At 40.0% G+C, this 16,563-nt stretch overlaps 1 protein-coding gene across 1 annotated transcript in view; it reads right to left on the bottom strand.

Moving 5' to 3' along the window:
• Window positions 1-1,128: 1,128 nt before the first annotated feature.
• The window catches only part of trappc11 (trafficking protein particle complex subunit 11), a 23,275-nt gene continuing 7,840 nt past the window's right edge, over window positions 1,129-16,563 (bottom strand). The window contains exons 4-30 of the mRNA XM_053429107.1: window positions 16,475-16,545; window positions 16,046-16,160; window positions 15,826-15,925; window positions 15,601-15,674; window positions 14,731-14,827; window positions 14,495-14,628; window positions 13,186-13,327; window positions 12,287-12,380; window positions 12,024-12,103; window positions 11,671-11,749; window positions 9,411-9,465; window positions 8,992-9,137; window positions 8,336-8,397; window positions 7,933-8,065; window positions 7,562-7,692; window positions 7,101-7,226; window positions 6,833-7,026; window positions 6,569-6,717; window positions 6,197-6,318; window positions 5,957-6,076; window positions 5,736-5,801; window positions 5,119-5,275; window positions 4,881-4,992; window positions 2,911-3,002; window positions 2,628-2,761; window positions 1,599-1,766; window positions 1,129-1,515 (exon numbers count right to left, since the gene is read on the bottom strand). Coding sequence (XP_053285082.1) covers window positions 1,471-1,515; window positions 1,599-1,766; window positions 2,628-2,761; window positions 2,911-3,002; window positions 4,881-4,992; window positions 5,119-5,275; window positions 5,736-5,801; window positions 5,957-6,076; window positions 6,197-6,318; window positions 6,569-6,717; window positions 6,833-7,026; window positions 7,101-7,226; window positions 7,562-7,692; window positions 7,933-8,065; window positions 8,336-8,397; window positions 8,992-9,137; window positions 9,411-9,465; window positions 11,671-11,749; window positions 12,024-12,103; window positions 12,287-12,380; window positions 13,186-13,327; window positions 14,495-14,628; window positions 14,731-14,827; window positions 15,601-15,674; window positions 15,826-15,925; window positions 16,046-16,160; window positions 16,475-16,545 — 2,998 coding nt within the window. The 3' untranslated portion in view covers window positions 1,129-1,470. The remainder of the gene's footprint in view (window positions 1,516-1,598; window positions 1,767-2,627; window positions 2,762-2,910; window positions 3,003-4,880; window positions 4,993-5,118; window positions 5,276-5,735; window positions 5,802-5,956; window positions 6,077-6,196; window positions 6,319-6,568; window positions 6,718-6,832; window positions 7,027-7,100; window positions 7,227-7,561; window positions 7,693-7,932; window positions 8,066-8,335; window positions 8,398-8,991; window positions 9,138-9,410; window positions 9,466-11,670; window positions 11,750-12,023; window positions 12,104-12,286; window positions 12,381-13,185; window positions 13,328-14,494; window positions 14,629-14,730; window positions 14,828-15,600; window positions 15,675-15,825; window positions 15,926-16,045; window positions 16,161-16,474; window positions 16,546-16,563) is intronic.

The raw sequence follows: 16,563 nt of genomic DNA, 5'->3' as shown, positions 1-16,563 counted from the left end.
TTTTACTTTTACCAATGACATTATTGAATGTCCCCCTCTGCCCACCCACTACAGCCACACAAGCAGTGATAAAGATAAAAAGAGAGAGGGGGGGGGGCTACGAATTCTCCACATAGGCTTGAGTGGAGAATACGTAATTTACCCTCGACACTCGACATTTAACGAAGCAAACAGCGGAGAAGTTCTTCAACATGGATGACATCAAATTAATAATTGAAGTGGAGAAGTACAGTGAGTTGTATTATCCTCGGAACATGTTGTATAAAGACAACACCAAAAAAGACAAATGTTGGGAGTGGGACGCTGCTGCTTAATGTTGGAGCAACAAGTATATGCTTGAATACTACTGGATCAACGGGTGATATTAGCGCTGCCCGGCGGTTCAGCATCGCTTCAGCGTCCGGTGTGAATAGCCAAGCGCCGGCGCGATAGGGATTAGCGAGGTGCTTTGGCGTCGACTCCGCGTTCTCTGTTCCTGTTTCAAAATGAATGCACTGTCGATGTCTTCCAAAACAGACTCAATGGCAGCATCTACAAATCTCAGCTCTCCAGCGGCCGGCATGTTTGTTGAAAACGAATTCAACCCAAAGCGCACTTTGATGACGTAGTTGATTACGTTACTGTTGATCATCTGTCCATCATCGTATAAAGCCCGCCCTGACAATCTGATTGGTCCGAACAGTTTCTGTTCGGGCATAATTTCTCCCCAACAGAGCGACTCCAAACCGAACTTCCCGACCTCAAAAGTTGTGGGCGGGGCTAAGTTCGTCTGGCATCCAGGCTAACATTTTTCAGTAATATTAGTCGTGCTGCTCCGATGGAGGTCTACACACTGCTGGGTATCCGGTTTTCCATTTCTCATCTCATCTCTTTATTTCATTGCGAAAAATAGTACCTCCTAAGATGTTAATGCTCACTCTCATCAAACAAAACAGACTTAAGGCAAAGATGGATTCTGATATACAACAAACCATGTAAAATTTACTTTTAAATCAGTATGTAGTGTGGCTGCTCTCGACTTTGTTGCAGTGTTGTGGTTACATTTTAAGCCTTAATAAAAGTTGTGTCTGTTTTTGGAGCAGGTACAACTGACTGATTTTTGATTACACACTAAATCATAGTCGACTCTGTGTTCCATCACTTTAGTTTAATCAAACCTTCATTACATTCAGTTACAATGTATTACACGCTACCCACATTTCCATATACATCACACAAGATTAATACAAGATATTTTACTAAACATGAACATCAGAATATCAGGGTTCATTCACCAGCCTCCTGTCATGCTCCCATGACATCTTCACATTCACTAACGACACTACACTCCTGATGGTCAATGGATGCTTCTCCTGGTGTGTTTTTACACAACAACGTAAAACAAATGTGTTATTATTGTCATCTGTGAGGACTCATACATCAAGAACAAGCAGATCTCTCTTATATTACAGTCAACAGGTTGTGTCCTTTTTAAGCTGCAGCAATGGAGGCATCATCCAGCTGTCGACCCTGAGGCTGAGGAGAAACAAAGAGGAAATTATCTTTCGTTCACAAAAGGTGTTATCTCAGTTGTGTGTGTGTGTGTGTGTGTGTGTTACCTTGACAAAGATGCGCTGAGGCAGGAATCGTCTCAGTGTGTGTGTGTTGGTCATTGCGCTGCGGGGTAGGCTGATGTTGAGCTGGGGCAGTGTTTGGTAACCAGCCATCAGAGGGTAGTAATTATACAGCATCTGCTGCTCAGAGCCAGGGAGGATACGGAGACGCACCTGCACACACATATTCAAACTCCACATGAATGCATCTTCTTTTTCATGCATTTGTTACTCGAATACATACTTTCAATTTCCAAAGGGTGAACAAAGGCTGCATCAGTTAAACCAGATGGGTTAAAAGTAGAGGTTAAATTTCCCTACCTGCATGAGTGTGCCTGTGCATGTGTTTGGGATACATAAATGTATCTTAATCTTAAACAGCCATAGTATGAAAACTGCAGATAGATTCAAAACCATGAATAAAGTGAAAGTGACATAAAAGGGCTCAAGATCTAGATCTCTCCAGCATAACTTCTCAAAAGTGAACAAATCCTCCTATACAACATGTATAAACAGATTAAAGTATATGATCAAATATAATAACATATATTCCCCAAAAGAAATGTATCTGTTTGCCTATTTGTTGGGTCTTTTTCAATCTGAAAGCTGTGGATCAAAAGTTCGCCCTGGTCCAGATCACTGCTAGATAACCTGGTAACCATGGAAACCCACATGTGCATGAGTTGTGGTTTGCTTCTTTCCGGTACAACATCATTTAGCAGTATCTCACTAAAAGTCTGTGAAACAAACATTTGCTATTCCCTGTTATACGACTGAACTAAACTAAAATCTTACTGTCTTGTTATGATTCTCGTTCTTTTTTCAGGAGCTGATAAAATGATCGCTGCACATCTCCTTGCAAAGATTTGTTTTAAGTAAATCAGTGTGAAACTGACAAGAACCAAAAGCAAAAATCAACTATTTCTTCTTTGGTTCAGACGTTAGTCTATTATAAGCTTTGATCCAGCTGATTGAAATGCAGTTATGTCTTCTTTAGTTTGCTAAATCCTTATTTAAAATAGAGCACAGCTGTACCTGTTTGAGTCCAGAGAACATGAAGGCATCAGAAGGTTCAACAGCCATCTCCACCTCCTGCACCACAGCTGTTCTGTTCTCTATGTGGTAACGAACTGGTAGAGACTCTCTTACTCGGCCAAATGAGGGTAAATCTACACCAAAATAAAACAATACATACAACAAAACTGACGTGTACAGTATGTGCAAAACACACCTATAAGAGCCATTAACACAAAGTATTATGTGCACAAATGTTTCAAATGTGTGAGTGTGTTATTCCTTGAACTGGGAATATACTGACCAGCATGGATGTAGAGAGGGACAGACTCCAGGATGACATGAGGTAGAGTGACTGTCGTCTGGATGAGAGGACTGTCTGCACTGGAGGGTTTCCTGTCCAACATAGTAAAAACAGTTAACAAACCAACACATTGTGTGTGCGTCAGTGTTAATTTCGTTGACGAAAACGATGACGAAAAATATTCGTTAACGATCTTTTTTCCATGACGAAGACGAAGACGTAACGAAAACGATTCTTTGAAAATAAAAACTATGACTAAATCTGTTTTAACTTTCGTTGACGAGACGAGACGAAAATGTTGGTGGTTGACTAAGTCACAATAACTTATTTAAACATCATCGCATCAGGCCGTCATGAAGTATCAGGAGCGGGCGAGTGAGTGTGTCTGTGTGTGTGTGTGTGTGTGTGTGTGTGTGCGCGCCCCAGATAGCGCACTTGTCCCGAGGCTCCGCCCCCGCCCGCTCACTCGCTCAGAGACACAAGATCTGAGCTCGTCCATGTGAAGCTGCTTCTTAACAGTGGAAATAGTGAAAACACAGAGTTTCTCTGGTCTCAGCTGATCAGAGATCAGCGCAGCAGCTTCTTAATCAGAGCAGAAGCTGCAGGTGGTCTGTACCGAGCTTCAGTTTCTGTGTCCGCCTCCAGTCTAACCTGCTCTCACTTTTTGTTTTCACATTTAGAACTAAATATATATTTTTAAGCTATTAGGCTGCAGCTATATGTTTTTATTTATTTCAAAATAGGGTACTTCTTATTCAAATAGCCCTACAAAGTTCTGTGTTTAATTTATTTCAAAGTAGGCCTACACTTGCCTGTGTATTTTCTTCTCTTCATAAGTGTTCTGTGTTTTCCTTTGTTGTAACAGGTACAAATAGCAATAAAATGTCAAGAGTTTTCTTTATTGTCGTTCTATAATTTCTTAAATGGAACAAACTATAGTTTAGTATAGTATAACTTTATATTAAACTTTATTAGCTTTGTTATCAAATATGTTTTGCGGCTCCAGACAAATTTTAATTGGGGGAAGAGGGGGCAAATTTACTCTTTTTAAAGTAAAGGTTGCCGACCCCTGCTATAGACCTATGCTGGTAGGGATATCTAACGGACAACCTAAGTACTGCAAGCTAGACTATTTTGCAGTTTTAGACACAACACAGGGTCCCTTGGCCTGAGAAGAGAAGAAAAGGAGTTTAATGTGGCTATTAAATATGACTAAAACTAGACTAAAATGTAATTAGTTTTCGTCGACTAAAACTAGACTAAAATGTAATTTGTTTTTGTCGACTAAAACTAAGAAGGATAAAAATGACTAAATGTGACTAAAACTAATATGCATTTTCGTCAAAAGACTAAGACTAAATCAAAAATAGCTGCCAAAATTAACACTGGTGTGCGTGTGTGTGTGTGTGTGTGTGTGTGTGTGTGTGTGTGCCTGTGTGTGTGTGGCCTGGTATTAACATCCCTCCTTAAGATTAATCTGATCTCAATTTGTCAGCACTAAGTACAGGTCTGAACCCACCCAAATGCGTCTTTAAAGTGTCCTGAGATCCGGTCTCTCAAACCATATTTGAAGGTGATCTGGTCCCCATATGAAGGATCGCCTACTCAGCAGACGTCCTTTGACCCATTGCAGTTTTAAAGTATTTTTACACTTTTCACTTTCCATATGTTGATTTGTTTGTAGACACCGTCACAATGTCAACACTGACCACCACATAATGATTGATACTTTTTTGATACTTTCTTGCTACGCCGACACACACACACGCACATTGTCATCTGACACATCTGTAAAGTCACACTGGGTAAAACAATATAATTGTGGGATTATGCCTCCTAAAATGTGAAAAAGCTGATTTTCAGGTCTATAGTTATGGTCGGGTTGGGGCAAGTGTCCAGGAAATAATAGATGTTCATGTATTATTCCTGTGTGTGTGTGTGTGTGTGTGTGTGTGTGTGTATGTGTGTACCTCCTCCATGATATCAAGTACTGTCCTGTAGCCACCGTGTTATTGCTGTTTGTCAATGGTGGACAGCGGAGACAGAAGCACTCACTGGCACACTCACCTTCCTGCAAAACCACTGCACACACACACAGAATATTACAGCCATGAGATTTACAGATCAATATTTTTATTGGAATAAATAATAACAGCTATGAATGTAAAAGAATTGTCTGGAAGAGAATTTTAACAAGTTGTCAAGTACCTTCCTGTAGCTGTGAATGAAGCTCAGGTGTGTTGCTGGTCATAGTAAGGAGCTGTAGAGAGGAAGAGGCCAACAGAAGAGGCCAGGGAGATGAGGAGAGGATGTCTGTCATCAACAGGAAGGGAATGTCAACTGCTACACGGTCCAATGGCTCAAACTGCAATCACACAGTTCAATTTTATTTGTATAGCGCCAAATCAGATAATTAGAATGTAATCATTGTACATTATCTCAAGGCACATTATGTTGGAGGTAGAGCAAGACTTTAAACATTTCCCACAGTGACCAAAGGGCTTTAGGTGACTATGGAGAGAAACAAATTCACATTCACAAGAACATGAGGTCTTTAACCTTGATCATTGACTTTTAACCACTAAACTCTTATCAGTTCACCTTTGTTTCCAAATTATCATTTGTCAAATTTGAAGAATTTCTAATTCCCTCACTGTATTTTTGAAATATCGTGTTCAAAAGAATGGGACTGCAGACGGACAAACAACCTGATAACATAATGCCTCTGGATACTGGCTGACCCTGGTGCACAGGCATACATACCTAATTTATTTAAACAGATCCCTTTTAAACTTGATTTGCTAATAACTGATAATGCTACACACCTTGGTGGATACAAACTTGACAGACACTTCAAATGGGACCACAGTCTCTATGGTAACCGTCTCATCCTGAAAGACAACAAAACAAGAGAAGAGTAAACCAAGTGAAAAACAAAGCACTTGGTATCTAAAATAAAAATAACAGAATAACATAGAAAGCACTTAACATATATATAAGGAAAATGTGTTGTTTCTGCCATTTAAAGGAGAATTAGGTTAGATACCTTATGACATTTGCAGACAATCTGTCGTCCTTCCACAGTGGTATCAATGCTGTAGGCCACATGGAATAGGAACACCCGTGGTCCAGTGGAAATACACCTCACATATATACAGCTCTCCAACTAGAAACAAACACATACAAAATAAAGTGTGTATATAGGTACATTGCACAAAACATTGTTGTTCTATAAGTTTCTCAGGAACAACAAACCGAGAATATAGGCTTTTAAATGTATCCATACCTTTTCCCCTGGTTTCAGGTCCCTCAGAGGGACGTCAGGAAGTAAAGCAGGTGCAGAATCATCACAAACCTTTGAGCCATCAAAGGTAACATGTGTGGTCTGGCTCAGGTTGGCATCCTGGCCTGGACAGATCAATATCAAGACAAACATAAATATATGTTGTCTTCAATGATCTACACCAGGGGTGTCCAAACTACCGCCCGCGGGCGATATGCTGCCCGCGATCCATTTTAAATTGGCCTGCCTCAAAACAATTCTAAAAGGATAAAAAGTTTGGACAACCCTGATCTACACTAACTAAAATTAGACTAACAGCTTGTAATGGGAGCTTGGTTTTCTAACAGTATTTCTGCAGTACTTTTATCAAAGTACCTGGTTTGAGGCCAGCTGTTAGTTTTACATCCTTTGCCACACCCTCCTCCTGTGATTGGACAGTGAGGCTGATGCAGTACATTTCGTTGTTGAGGGCAGGAGGCTGGTGGCTCAGCTGAACTGAGATCTTTGGAACTCTCGAGATGATCCTCAACACACAAACACAAACAAATTTAAGATTTCAAATTACAGTCGCACTAAGTTCAGGCTGGCCAGAGACTAATAGAAATACTGGGTTTGTGTAATATCGTAACCAAGGATTACATGGTGCTCTGCTGCATGATCAGGCTGTCCCAATCCATTTCTGGCCGTGTCTCAATGGCTCGCCCCAATCGGCGTGATGACCTACTGGCCAGCAAGGCTTCATGGCTAGAGGCTGCATCTCCACCTGCCCCTCTCCAGCTCAGAAACACACAGCGGCCAACGTCACTCCCCAGCATCACCTCAATACCTGTCATCTACATAAAATAACAGAATTACAAACAATTTGCCTTGTTTTCACACACTCACACACTCACACACTCACACTCACCTCAATCTTCTTGCCAACATCTTCAGTCTTTGCTACAAAGCTAAAGTTGTAGCATTTGGTTTTCCCTGGCAATAACTTCATACTCTCTTGACCTGCCGACTCCACCACACACCACTGGTTGTATTCCTACACACAAACAAATACTTTTTTAGCATTTAAGAAAAACAAATAAAACGTTTAAATGTAAACATTCAATTCGAGGTTCCCCATGACCTACAATCTTGCACTTGATGTGTAGTATATCCTTATTATAATGTCTCTTTAATGTTTGCAGAAGGTCATTAATATATTTTGGAGATAAAAACACAAGGTAGATTAATGAAGTACCGTAAGGTACTGTGTGACTGCGTATCAAAAAAAACGCAGCTACTGGTTATATAACTTAGAACACACCAACTCAAATGTTGAAATATAGAACTCTCTATATGCTCCTTGTGTTCTTCGTATGTGTATGTGTGTACCTGGTTACTGAGGCTGACGGCAAGCTTGTTAACTGATACAGGATGAGGACAGTCAGCTCGGAGGAAGACGTGAAGCTGGATGGGCTGGTCTACATGGAAACTGGGAGAGTGGAACTTGGCCTTACATTGGACTGAAGTTTGAGAGAAAAACAACTGATTATGCATCTACTGTATACAAAACTTAATTTAATAGGGTTAGTGTTAAAAATAACTTTAAAAAAAAGTTAACTTAAAAAATTTACTCTTTAAATGACACATTGTTGTTGTTATTAGTGGCTTACCAGATTTAAGGCAAGGAGAAAAAGGAATTAAAGAGAATCTAAAAGTCATACTTTTGAATAAATGTATGTCTGTAATTGGTGAATACTAACTGAATGGTATGTAGTCCTGCACTTCTATGGTGAGGTCAGTTGATCCATCTAAAGCCATGCAGTCATTCCACAGCAACCTGGCTGCACTGACAGAGGCTGGATCACACTCTGGCTCAGGATCAGGAACCTCATTCTGGGTACGGTCAAACAGAAGGACAGGAAACATTTGAACAAAGTAAAAGAATAAACTTAAACTGTCCTTGGTCACCTTGGTCTGGACTAACTTCATAACATACACAACAATTCTCTGAGGCCTTGACAAAGCCATTGCACTTCTTCCATATTACTTCTTCCACAGTATTTTACAGTTTTGTTGTAAAGTCTTATTGACCTCATATATTTTTTCATCGTATCTAAACATGTTTGGTAGAAAACTGTGTTGAAGCAGATTGAGTCAGCTCACCATCATGGCTTTGATGAGATTCTTCTCAATCCTTCCCTTTTCTTCTTGCTTCAGTGTTGATGCTAGAAAACAAGTGAAGTAACTGCTTTAACTATGGTTAGTTCAGAGCACTAAAACAGCGACTGCCTCAGATTAAATACATTTTAACATTATCATTTCATTAATAGGTCAGAGCCAGACCTCATTTAATGACTTTTTTTGCAGATCTCAAATAAATGTAAAAGAAAAGTTCACTCAAGCGTTATTAAGGAAAAGACAGAAAACATGACTTGTGGCTGATGCCCTCATTAAAAAGATGCTGCATATAAACATTGTGAGGGTTTTAAAAGACAAAAATACTTTAGCACTCTTTAGATTTGCTCTTCTGTTGCTCTAAAAGGCCATATTCAGAATTAATTATATTCTATATTATACTCAAGAAAACATCTGACCCTGACACAAATATTATTTAAGGAATCACAGCCACAGTAAGACAGGTCAGAACCATCTCAAGTTAAGTTAAAAAGACTCAAAACAATGAGTTGAACAAACTGGGTTTTATCCATTGTAAAAGAGGTAGAGTCTTCCTCTTGTACGATGGATACCTGATAGACGATGGTAATGCACCATATAACCACACAATGGTCTCAGTATTTGTTGGTAGCCTGGTTGCTTACCTCTGCCCAGCAGCTCCATGCAGTATATGATGTAGTCTTTGACATTTGCCATTAGATAAGCACAGCGCAGAGCTGTGGTCAATATGGCTGTCAGGAGTCCCCACCATCGCTCTGTACGGTAGTCACACATCACATAGTCCAAAAGCCTGATAACATAACAAACATGCACACACAAATGTTTAATGAGGAGAGATCTTATTCACTGATTTTCAACAAGACTCAAAGCTACACATGATATGTTTTGGTGATTGAAAATTGATTTAAACGCTTATAAAAGTGCTTGAAGTTTGCAATTGTTAGGTCAAGAGCATGAGAATTTTTGAACTACAAAAACATGACTTCCAGCTGTTTCTGTAAACGCTGACATGGATATCAGAGCACAGAAGTGTCATTTACAGACAAATGTGTCTTCTCCTTACTTTAGGGCTTTGGTGTAGTCTTTAGCATGGTAGTATTCCTCTCCCATTAGCACCACTAAGAGACAGACAGATAAGTAGCATTACAAGGTTAAACATGGACTTAGCAAAACAACAAAGATCACCAATCATCAATCTGAAGATGAGATCTCCTCACCATGTGGTCACAAAACGTCTACCTAATGGACATAGATGTTATATTAATTCCACAAGGGAAAATTCAATACAATGACAGCAAACAGATTGGTGTAAGTGTATGCAATATTGAATATACAGTGCCTTGCATAAGTATTCACCCCCCTTGGACTTTTTCCCATTATGTACTGTTACTAACTGGAATTCAAATAGACTTAAACTTTTTCCTGTTTGATCAACAAAACATGCATAGTACTTTGGAGGTGCAAAATAAATTTTATTGTGACACAAACAATAATGAGAACAAAAAAGTTGACATCTGTTGGGTGCATAAGTATTCACCCCCCTGTGTCAATACTTGGTAGAACCCCCTTTCGCTGCAATTACAGCTGCAAGTCTTTTGGGGTATGTCTCTACCAGCTTTGCACATCTAGAGATGGAAAGGTTTGTCCATTCTTCTTGGCAAAAAAGATGAAGCTCAGTCAGATTGGATGGAGACCGTCTGTGAACCGCAATCTTCAAGTCTTGCCATAGATTCTCTATTGGATTGAGGTCTGGGCTTTGACTGGGCCATTTTAAGACATTAACTTTCTTTAATCCAAACATTTCCTTTGTAGCTCTGGCTGTATGTTTAGGGTCATTGTCCTGCTGGAAGATGAACCTCCGCCCCAGTCTCAAGTCTTTTGCAGACTGCATCAGATTTTCTTCAAGGATTTCCCTGTATTTGGCTCCCTCCATCTTTCCCTCTATTCTGACCAGTTTCCCTGTACCTGCTGAAGAGAAGCATCCCCACAGCATGATGCTACCACCACCATGTTTCACTGTTGGGATGGTGTGCTCAGGGTGATGGGCAGTGTTGGGTTTTCGCCACACATAGCGTTTTGCATTGAGGCCAAAAAGTTCAAATTTGGTCTCATCTGACCAGAGCACCTTCTTCCACATGTTTGCTGTGTCTCCCACATGGCTTCTGGCAAACTCCAAACGGGATTTTTTATGGATCCCTTTCAACAATGGCTTTCTTCTTGCCACTCTTCCATAAAGGCCAGATTTGTGGAGTAGACGACTAATAGTTGTCCTGTGGACAGATTCTCCCACCTCAGCTGTGGATCTCTGCAACTCCTCCAGAGTAACCATGGGCCTCCTGGTTGCTTCTCTGATTAATTTTCTCCTTGTCCGACTCTTCAGTTTGGGTGGACGGCCTCCTCTTGGTAGGTTTGCGGTTGTGCCATATTCTTTCCATTTTCTTATGATGGATTTTATGGTGCTCAGAGAGATGTTTAAAGCTCTGGATATTTTTTTATAACCTAACCCTGCTTCATATTTCTCCACAACTTTATCCCTGACCTGTTTGGTGAGCTCCTTGGTCTTCATGATGCTGTTTGTTCAGTAATGATCTCCAAAAAACTCTGAGTCCGTCACAGAACAGGTGTATTTATACTGAGATTAAATTGCAGACAGGTGGACCCTATTTACTAATTATGTGACTTGCAACTGTGACTTGTGAATGCAATTGGTCGCACCAGATCTTTGTTAGGGGTTTCACAGTAAAGGGGGTGAATACATATGCACTCAACACTTTTCAGATTTTTATTTGTAAATAATTGTGAAATCCATGTAATATTTCCCCCCACTTCCAAATGATGCACTATTTTGTGTTGGTCCATTACATAAACTCACGATGAAATCAATTTTAATCTGTGGTTATACCATGACAAAATGTAGAAAAGTCCAAAGGGGGTGAATACTTATGCAAGGCACTGTATAGCAGATACAAGTGGAATACCCTGTAGGACGATTGGAAGCATTAAAAGACCTGATTGATAAGAGTCTGATCCCAAGTGGTCAGCTCAAAGTAAAAGTGTGATCACACCTAAGACACAAAGAGGACACATTTGAGATCCGTTAACTCAGACCAAGGGGTGGTCTGAGACGCATGTAACCAAATTCACATGATGAACGGAAAACCTTAAACGCGTCTCAGTGTTTCATTTGCATTGATTTATTTGTGGCCACCAACACAAGATCAACCCCCACTTATTGATCTTACTATTTCAAATGTTCACATGGGGAAATGTAATCTTGTTGTAGAGGTATGCAGAACGTTGATTAAGAGCACAATGATACTCACTGAGATGACTCTTCATTCGGGGGCACTTGTATTTCTTAAACTGGGCAACAGCATTACTGAGAAGTGCTATTATCAGCTCCTGTAGAGGCAGAGTCAGAGATAGGAGCATGCTTTATTACACAGAATGCTGGGGGGGGGGGGGGGGGGGATATGCAGGGAATATCAAAATGTAACATCAGAAGGTGCATTCTTTTTAAGAGTGGGCAGCACACAGTAATGAATGCCTCTACAAATAAACTTCATCATTTAACCATGTCAAATTAATAAAACCAAAATAAAATGACAGATATCACAATCACATTTAAACCTATAATATGGCCACAGCCATATATTAAGGGAGTGTTTGTACTTACAGAATGTGGTACATCTCCCTCTTTGATCTGCAGAGCCAGAATAGCTGTCTTTTCCTTCTCTGCATCTGGAGGATCAATACCTGAAGTAAAAGCATAACAAAGTTCATGTATACCCAACACCGTTCTAACACCATGTCAGACACACTTACTCCTGAACAGATGGGGATTTTGCAATGCAGTGGCCTGAATTACGTAGTTTCCCCCCCACTTTCTTTTGTGTAAGCATTACTCTGTCATTGGTAAAAGAGTGTGTTTGTGCTTACTCTGGTGTCCTTGTCTCCATGATCTCTGCCCATAGAAGTCCAGTGCTCCACTTTGGGTTTCCAGTGGGTCAGGGGAAGGATAACTCGCTCCAACCTATTATCAAAATGAAACTGTTAATTGGACTTTCAACTAATATAGCTCGTTCATGTCAGATTTAAGGTGGTGAATAATATGTGTAATATCCTTCTGCAACTGAATATATTAAAAGGGATAGTTCACCTGGAAACGATGCTACCAGTAATTATAGAGAGTTCTTGCTGATGTCATTTCGTAAACCCTTGGGTGAGAGCTGAGCAGTGAGTGCGTGCTAACGTGAATGAGGCCCCAGGTAGGACGATAACAGCAGACATTTAGGCTAAAAACATGGTGTAAATGATGCCTTTTAGAATAAAATATGAATGTCGGATCTTGCGGACACTTGGGATGACATCATAGGAGTCGTATGGAGGCATATTATGTTGTTTTTCCTGTTTTTTTTTAAGTTTGAAGTGGTCCCCAGTTACCTCAATTGTATTGGATTTCGCTGCAACGCTGTTTACCCTGGAAATTCCAAAAGTTTTTGGTGGATTCATACACACGCACCCCTCCATCGACATAGTAGATAACGAGTGAGTTTTTCTAGGAACTGTCCCTTTAATTAATCAGTTAACACAAAGCTATGCAAAGTTAGCAACATTAAGTAGGACCTGTAGAATGTTGGCACTCTCCCTGCTCTGATTGAAGCAAACAGTATATGTGCAAATGATAGGTAGCCTTCATTTATATTATTAACTGTGGTACTAGCAGCAGTAATAGTACAAGTGTAGCAGTAATAGTTGAGATGATAAATGTCTAGTAGTAGTAGTAGCAGTACTTGCAGTAACAGATAGGGAAGATTAATCAGCAGCAATATTGTCACCTGACAGAGCTGTTGAGCCAGCTGCTTCCTCTCTTGGCTGTAACAGGCAGCCTGCTGGTAGTAGAAACCAGGGTTCTGGGTCTGGATGGCTGTCAGACCCAATTTTATTGCTTCATCAAACAGTTCACCAAATGACTGGAACCTGAGAAAAGAGTAAGAATGGACAAAAAGTAAGAGTTGAGTCCTGACCTTTAGACATTAGGGGACGGCAAGCAGGGATAAGCACTAGATCCTGACATTTGTGTATGGAAGACCATAAAGAAAACTGTGCTTTTAGTGTATTGGCCACAGTGTTTTCCCTTTGAAATTTGCTCTGTTGAATCAAAGTGGCTGAAGGATTATTTGCATCATAATTGACAAATAGGTTCTAAATGTGACCATGGTTCTCTAATAATAGAAGTATTAAATAAACACGGATTTCTGACGCTGCTGTTATAGACCGAAAGTTTCTGTGCAGCAGCAGAGCAGAGTCTCATCACAGAGTAGCAGAGTCTTGTCACATAGGAGGAGGATTTGTTTTAAAGGATGGAAAAAGATTGTGGAAGTTTTGAGAGAGCAACAGCAGGGCAAAAACAACTCAATAATGATAAATGAAGAAGAGGGGGATAACACTGAGTTAGAGATTCTTTAAACTAGGGAAGTTTCTGTCTTCAAGAACTTTCTTTCCAAACTCATATGAGGTCACTGTGACCTATGACCACTGAAATCTAGTATTTTTTTGAGTCCCAGTGGCCACTTCTCAAAAGTTGAAGAAATTCCCTCAAGGCAGTCTTGAGACATCACAATCAAGAGGCCAAAAACGTTATTTGAAGCTACCATGACCTTGCCCTTGGACAACTAAAATCAATTTTTTTAATCCGTTAGCCCAAGTAAACATGTGTGCCAAATTTGAAATAATTTCCTTGAGATGTTCCTGAGATATATCACATTCACAATACAAAACATGTCTCAGTGACCTTGACCTTTGATTATCAAATTCTAATCAGGTCGCCCATGAGTCCATCTGAATATTTGTGCCAGATGTAATACAATTCACATTGGGTATTCTTGACGTATCATGTTCACGCGAATAGGACGGATGGATGGATGGATGGATGGATGGATGGATGGATGGATGGACAGGCAAACTGAAAACATAATGCCTCTGGCCAATGGCTGTTGCAGGCATACAAGGGGCTTCGGAAACATTCAGATCATAATGAAACTGTTTCAGGACAAATTAAGACTATGACCGGTCAACACAGTTTAGATAATTAAAGGGAAATACTTTCTTCAAAAACAATCAAAGGTGCATGCGCTTGTGTCTTACTGTTTAGACATCCATGCAGCGTGTTCAAAGGCCAGTTCAGCACTGCCAATCTTCTTCTTGCACAAGTCGATGTGTTTCCTGAACTGGGCTATAGCATCTAGAGGAGTGTTGTGCTGGAAACACAGACGACAGATCTACACAGACAATAAAGGAGAAAAAGGAAAAGTATTGAAAAATACATCTAGGTATTGTAGTAGGAACATTTTGACTCACCAAAAACAAAACGAGAGCCATACCTTATAGTTGATGAATCCAGCCATAGTTTTGATTTCTAACATGTTGGTCTCGTGGGCTCTGAGCTCATGGACAAGGCTGTATGCAGTTCTGTAATACCTATAAAAACACAAACACACTCAGCAAAGTAACACTTTGACAATGATAAGCTCAGGTAAAGAGAAACCATTTAACATATCTGAACAAAGAATAACCCAAATGCACTTGGTTAGTTAAATTGTTGAACTCATGAAGTGGAAGACTTCGAATACTTTAAACAATAGAAGTAACATTTCTATATCAGTTTTTCAGTCTTCTGTTTTACACACTCTTGAGAAATAATGTTTGTAAAACATCTGAAGTGTTTAAAACGCTGTCCAAATGCTTCAATATCATAGCACAGCAGTGGACCATTTTGGTTGTTTAAAAATTCCAAACTACAAAAAGAATTGTGTAACAATGGCAGTGTTTCATGAGAAATAACACTGTGAACATTTTGGTCATAATTTTAGAAGACCTTTAGAAGACTCTTACTTTCTGAGGCCCTACTGAGGTATGAAATATGACATCAGGTTCAGGTGATCCACTCAGAAGTTGACCCATGAAACATTGAGGGCGTATTTGAGATCTGATCACTTGCATCGTATTCAGAGGTGGTCTGAGATGCATGTGGCCACATTGCAAATATACTCAGATGACATCCTCTGCCCGCTACTGATAGATTTTTTATTTATTTGTGGCGACATGATTACTTTTTGTTTTACTGTTTCAATTCAGTGATGTCTTCTTTAATTTAAAAGCTGAACAGTGCACTGATTCGATGAGCATATCCTTACCCTTAAGAGATGCTCACAGTAATGTAAATATATGCAAGTGATTGGCTTGAGACTCACTTCAGAGCGTTCTGGGTGTCCTGTTTCAGCTCACTGAAGAAAGCAATCTTAAACTGGTGTCTGACAAACAGCAGCTGGAAACACAGAGAGGGATCTGACATTTAAAAGTAGTTTTGACTTGTGTACAAAAAAAAATGTGTACAGTGTGAATATGCTGCATTAGATTGGACAGATGTTCAGACTTTCTCCACTCTCAATTAGTGGGTGCAGTGTGGTTGTAGGTACCTGATGTGTTGTCTTGTTAAGGAACTCCTTATGGGACTTGACACGACGAATCTCAGTGTAGTAGTATGTTTGAGCATGCTCATAGAAGGCATTCTCCAACCTGCAGGATTAGTCATTTTCTGAATCAAACCAATTGAGTGCTGCAGTACAAACTTTAGCTTCCAACTTTACCCTCCTGCCCCATCGGTGACCATGCAGTATCTATTAAATAGTTAATTACCTTATAATGTAGCCCACCAAGTGGTCAGTGTGCGGCAGTACGAAGAGACTCTTGCCTGACAGATCGCACGCATTACAAAGAGCTGCTGCTCTCTCTGATGCTACCAGGTCCTCCCCTGTACACACAATAATACTGATGATTTCAAACAAGTCAGAGACAGAGAGGATTACAATGGTTTTGTTACGATCACAAAACTATGATTAAACAAAAATGCACATTCATGTTTTTGAAGCTGCTTTTACTTTAGTATGTATAACAATCCCAGGGAACAAAAGCAAGTAGAGTTTTTTGTCATTCAGTACTACAAAGTTGTTTTGCAAGATTACCAGTCAGAGAGTGACTGGTAATAACTGCACATACAGAGTGAAACGTATGTGGATTGGACATGTCTAGTTTTATATGATTCATTGGAGGACTTGAGGTCTATACCTGGAGGTAGAGGAGTTTTCTTCTGGATTAGAACCACAGCGACCTTGGTGTTCCTGCCCTGAAGACTCGTCCTGAAGACAAACAAAGAA

The sequence above is a fragment of the Pleuronectes platessa genome, chromosome 8 (genome assembly GCF_947347685.1).
Source record: "Pleuronectes platessa chromosome 8, fPlePla1.1, whole genome shotgun sequence".
Classification (NCBI taxonomy): domain Eukaryota; kingdom Metazoa; phylum Chordata; class Actinopteri; order Pleuronectiformes; family Pleuronectidae; genus Pleuronectes; species Pleuronectes platessa.
The sequence above is the reverse complement of the archived record's forward strand: the minus strand, read 5'-3'. Positions and strand labels throughout refer to the sequence as shown.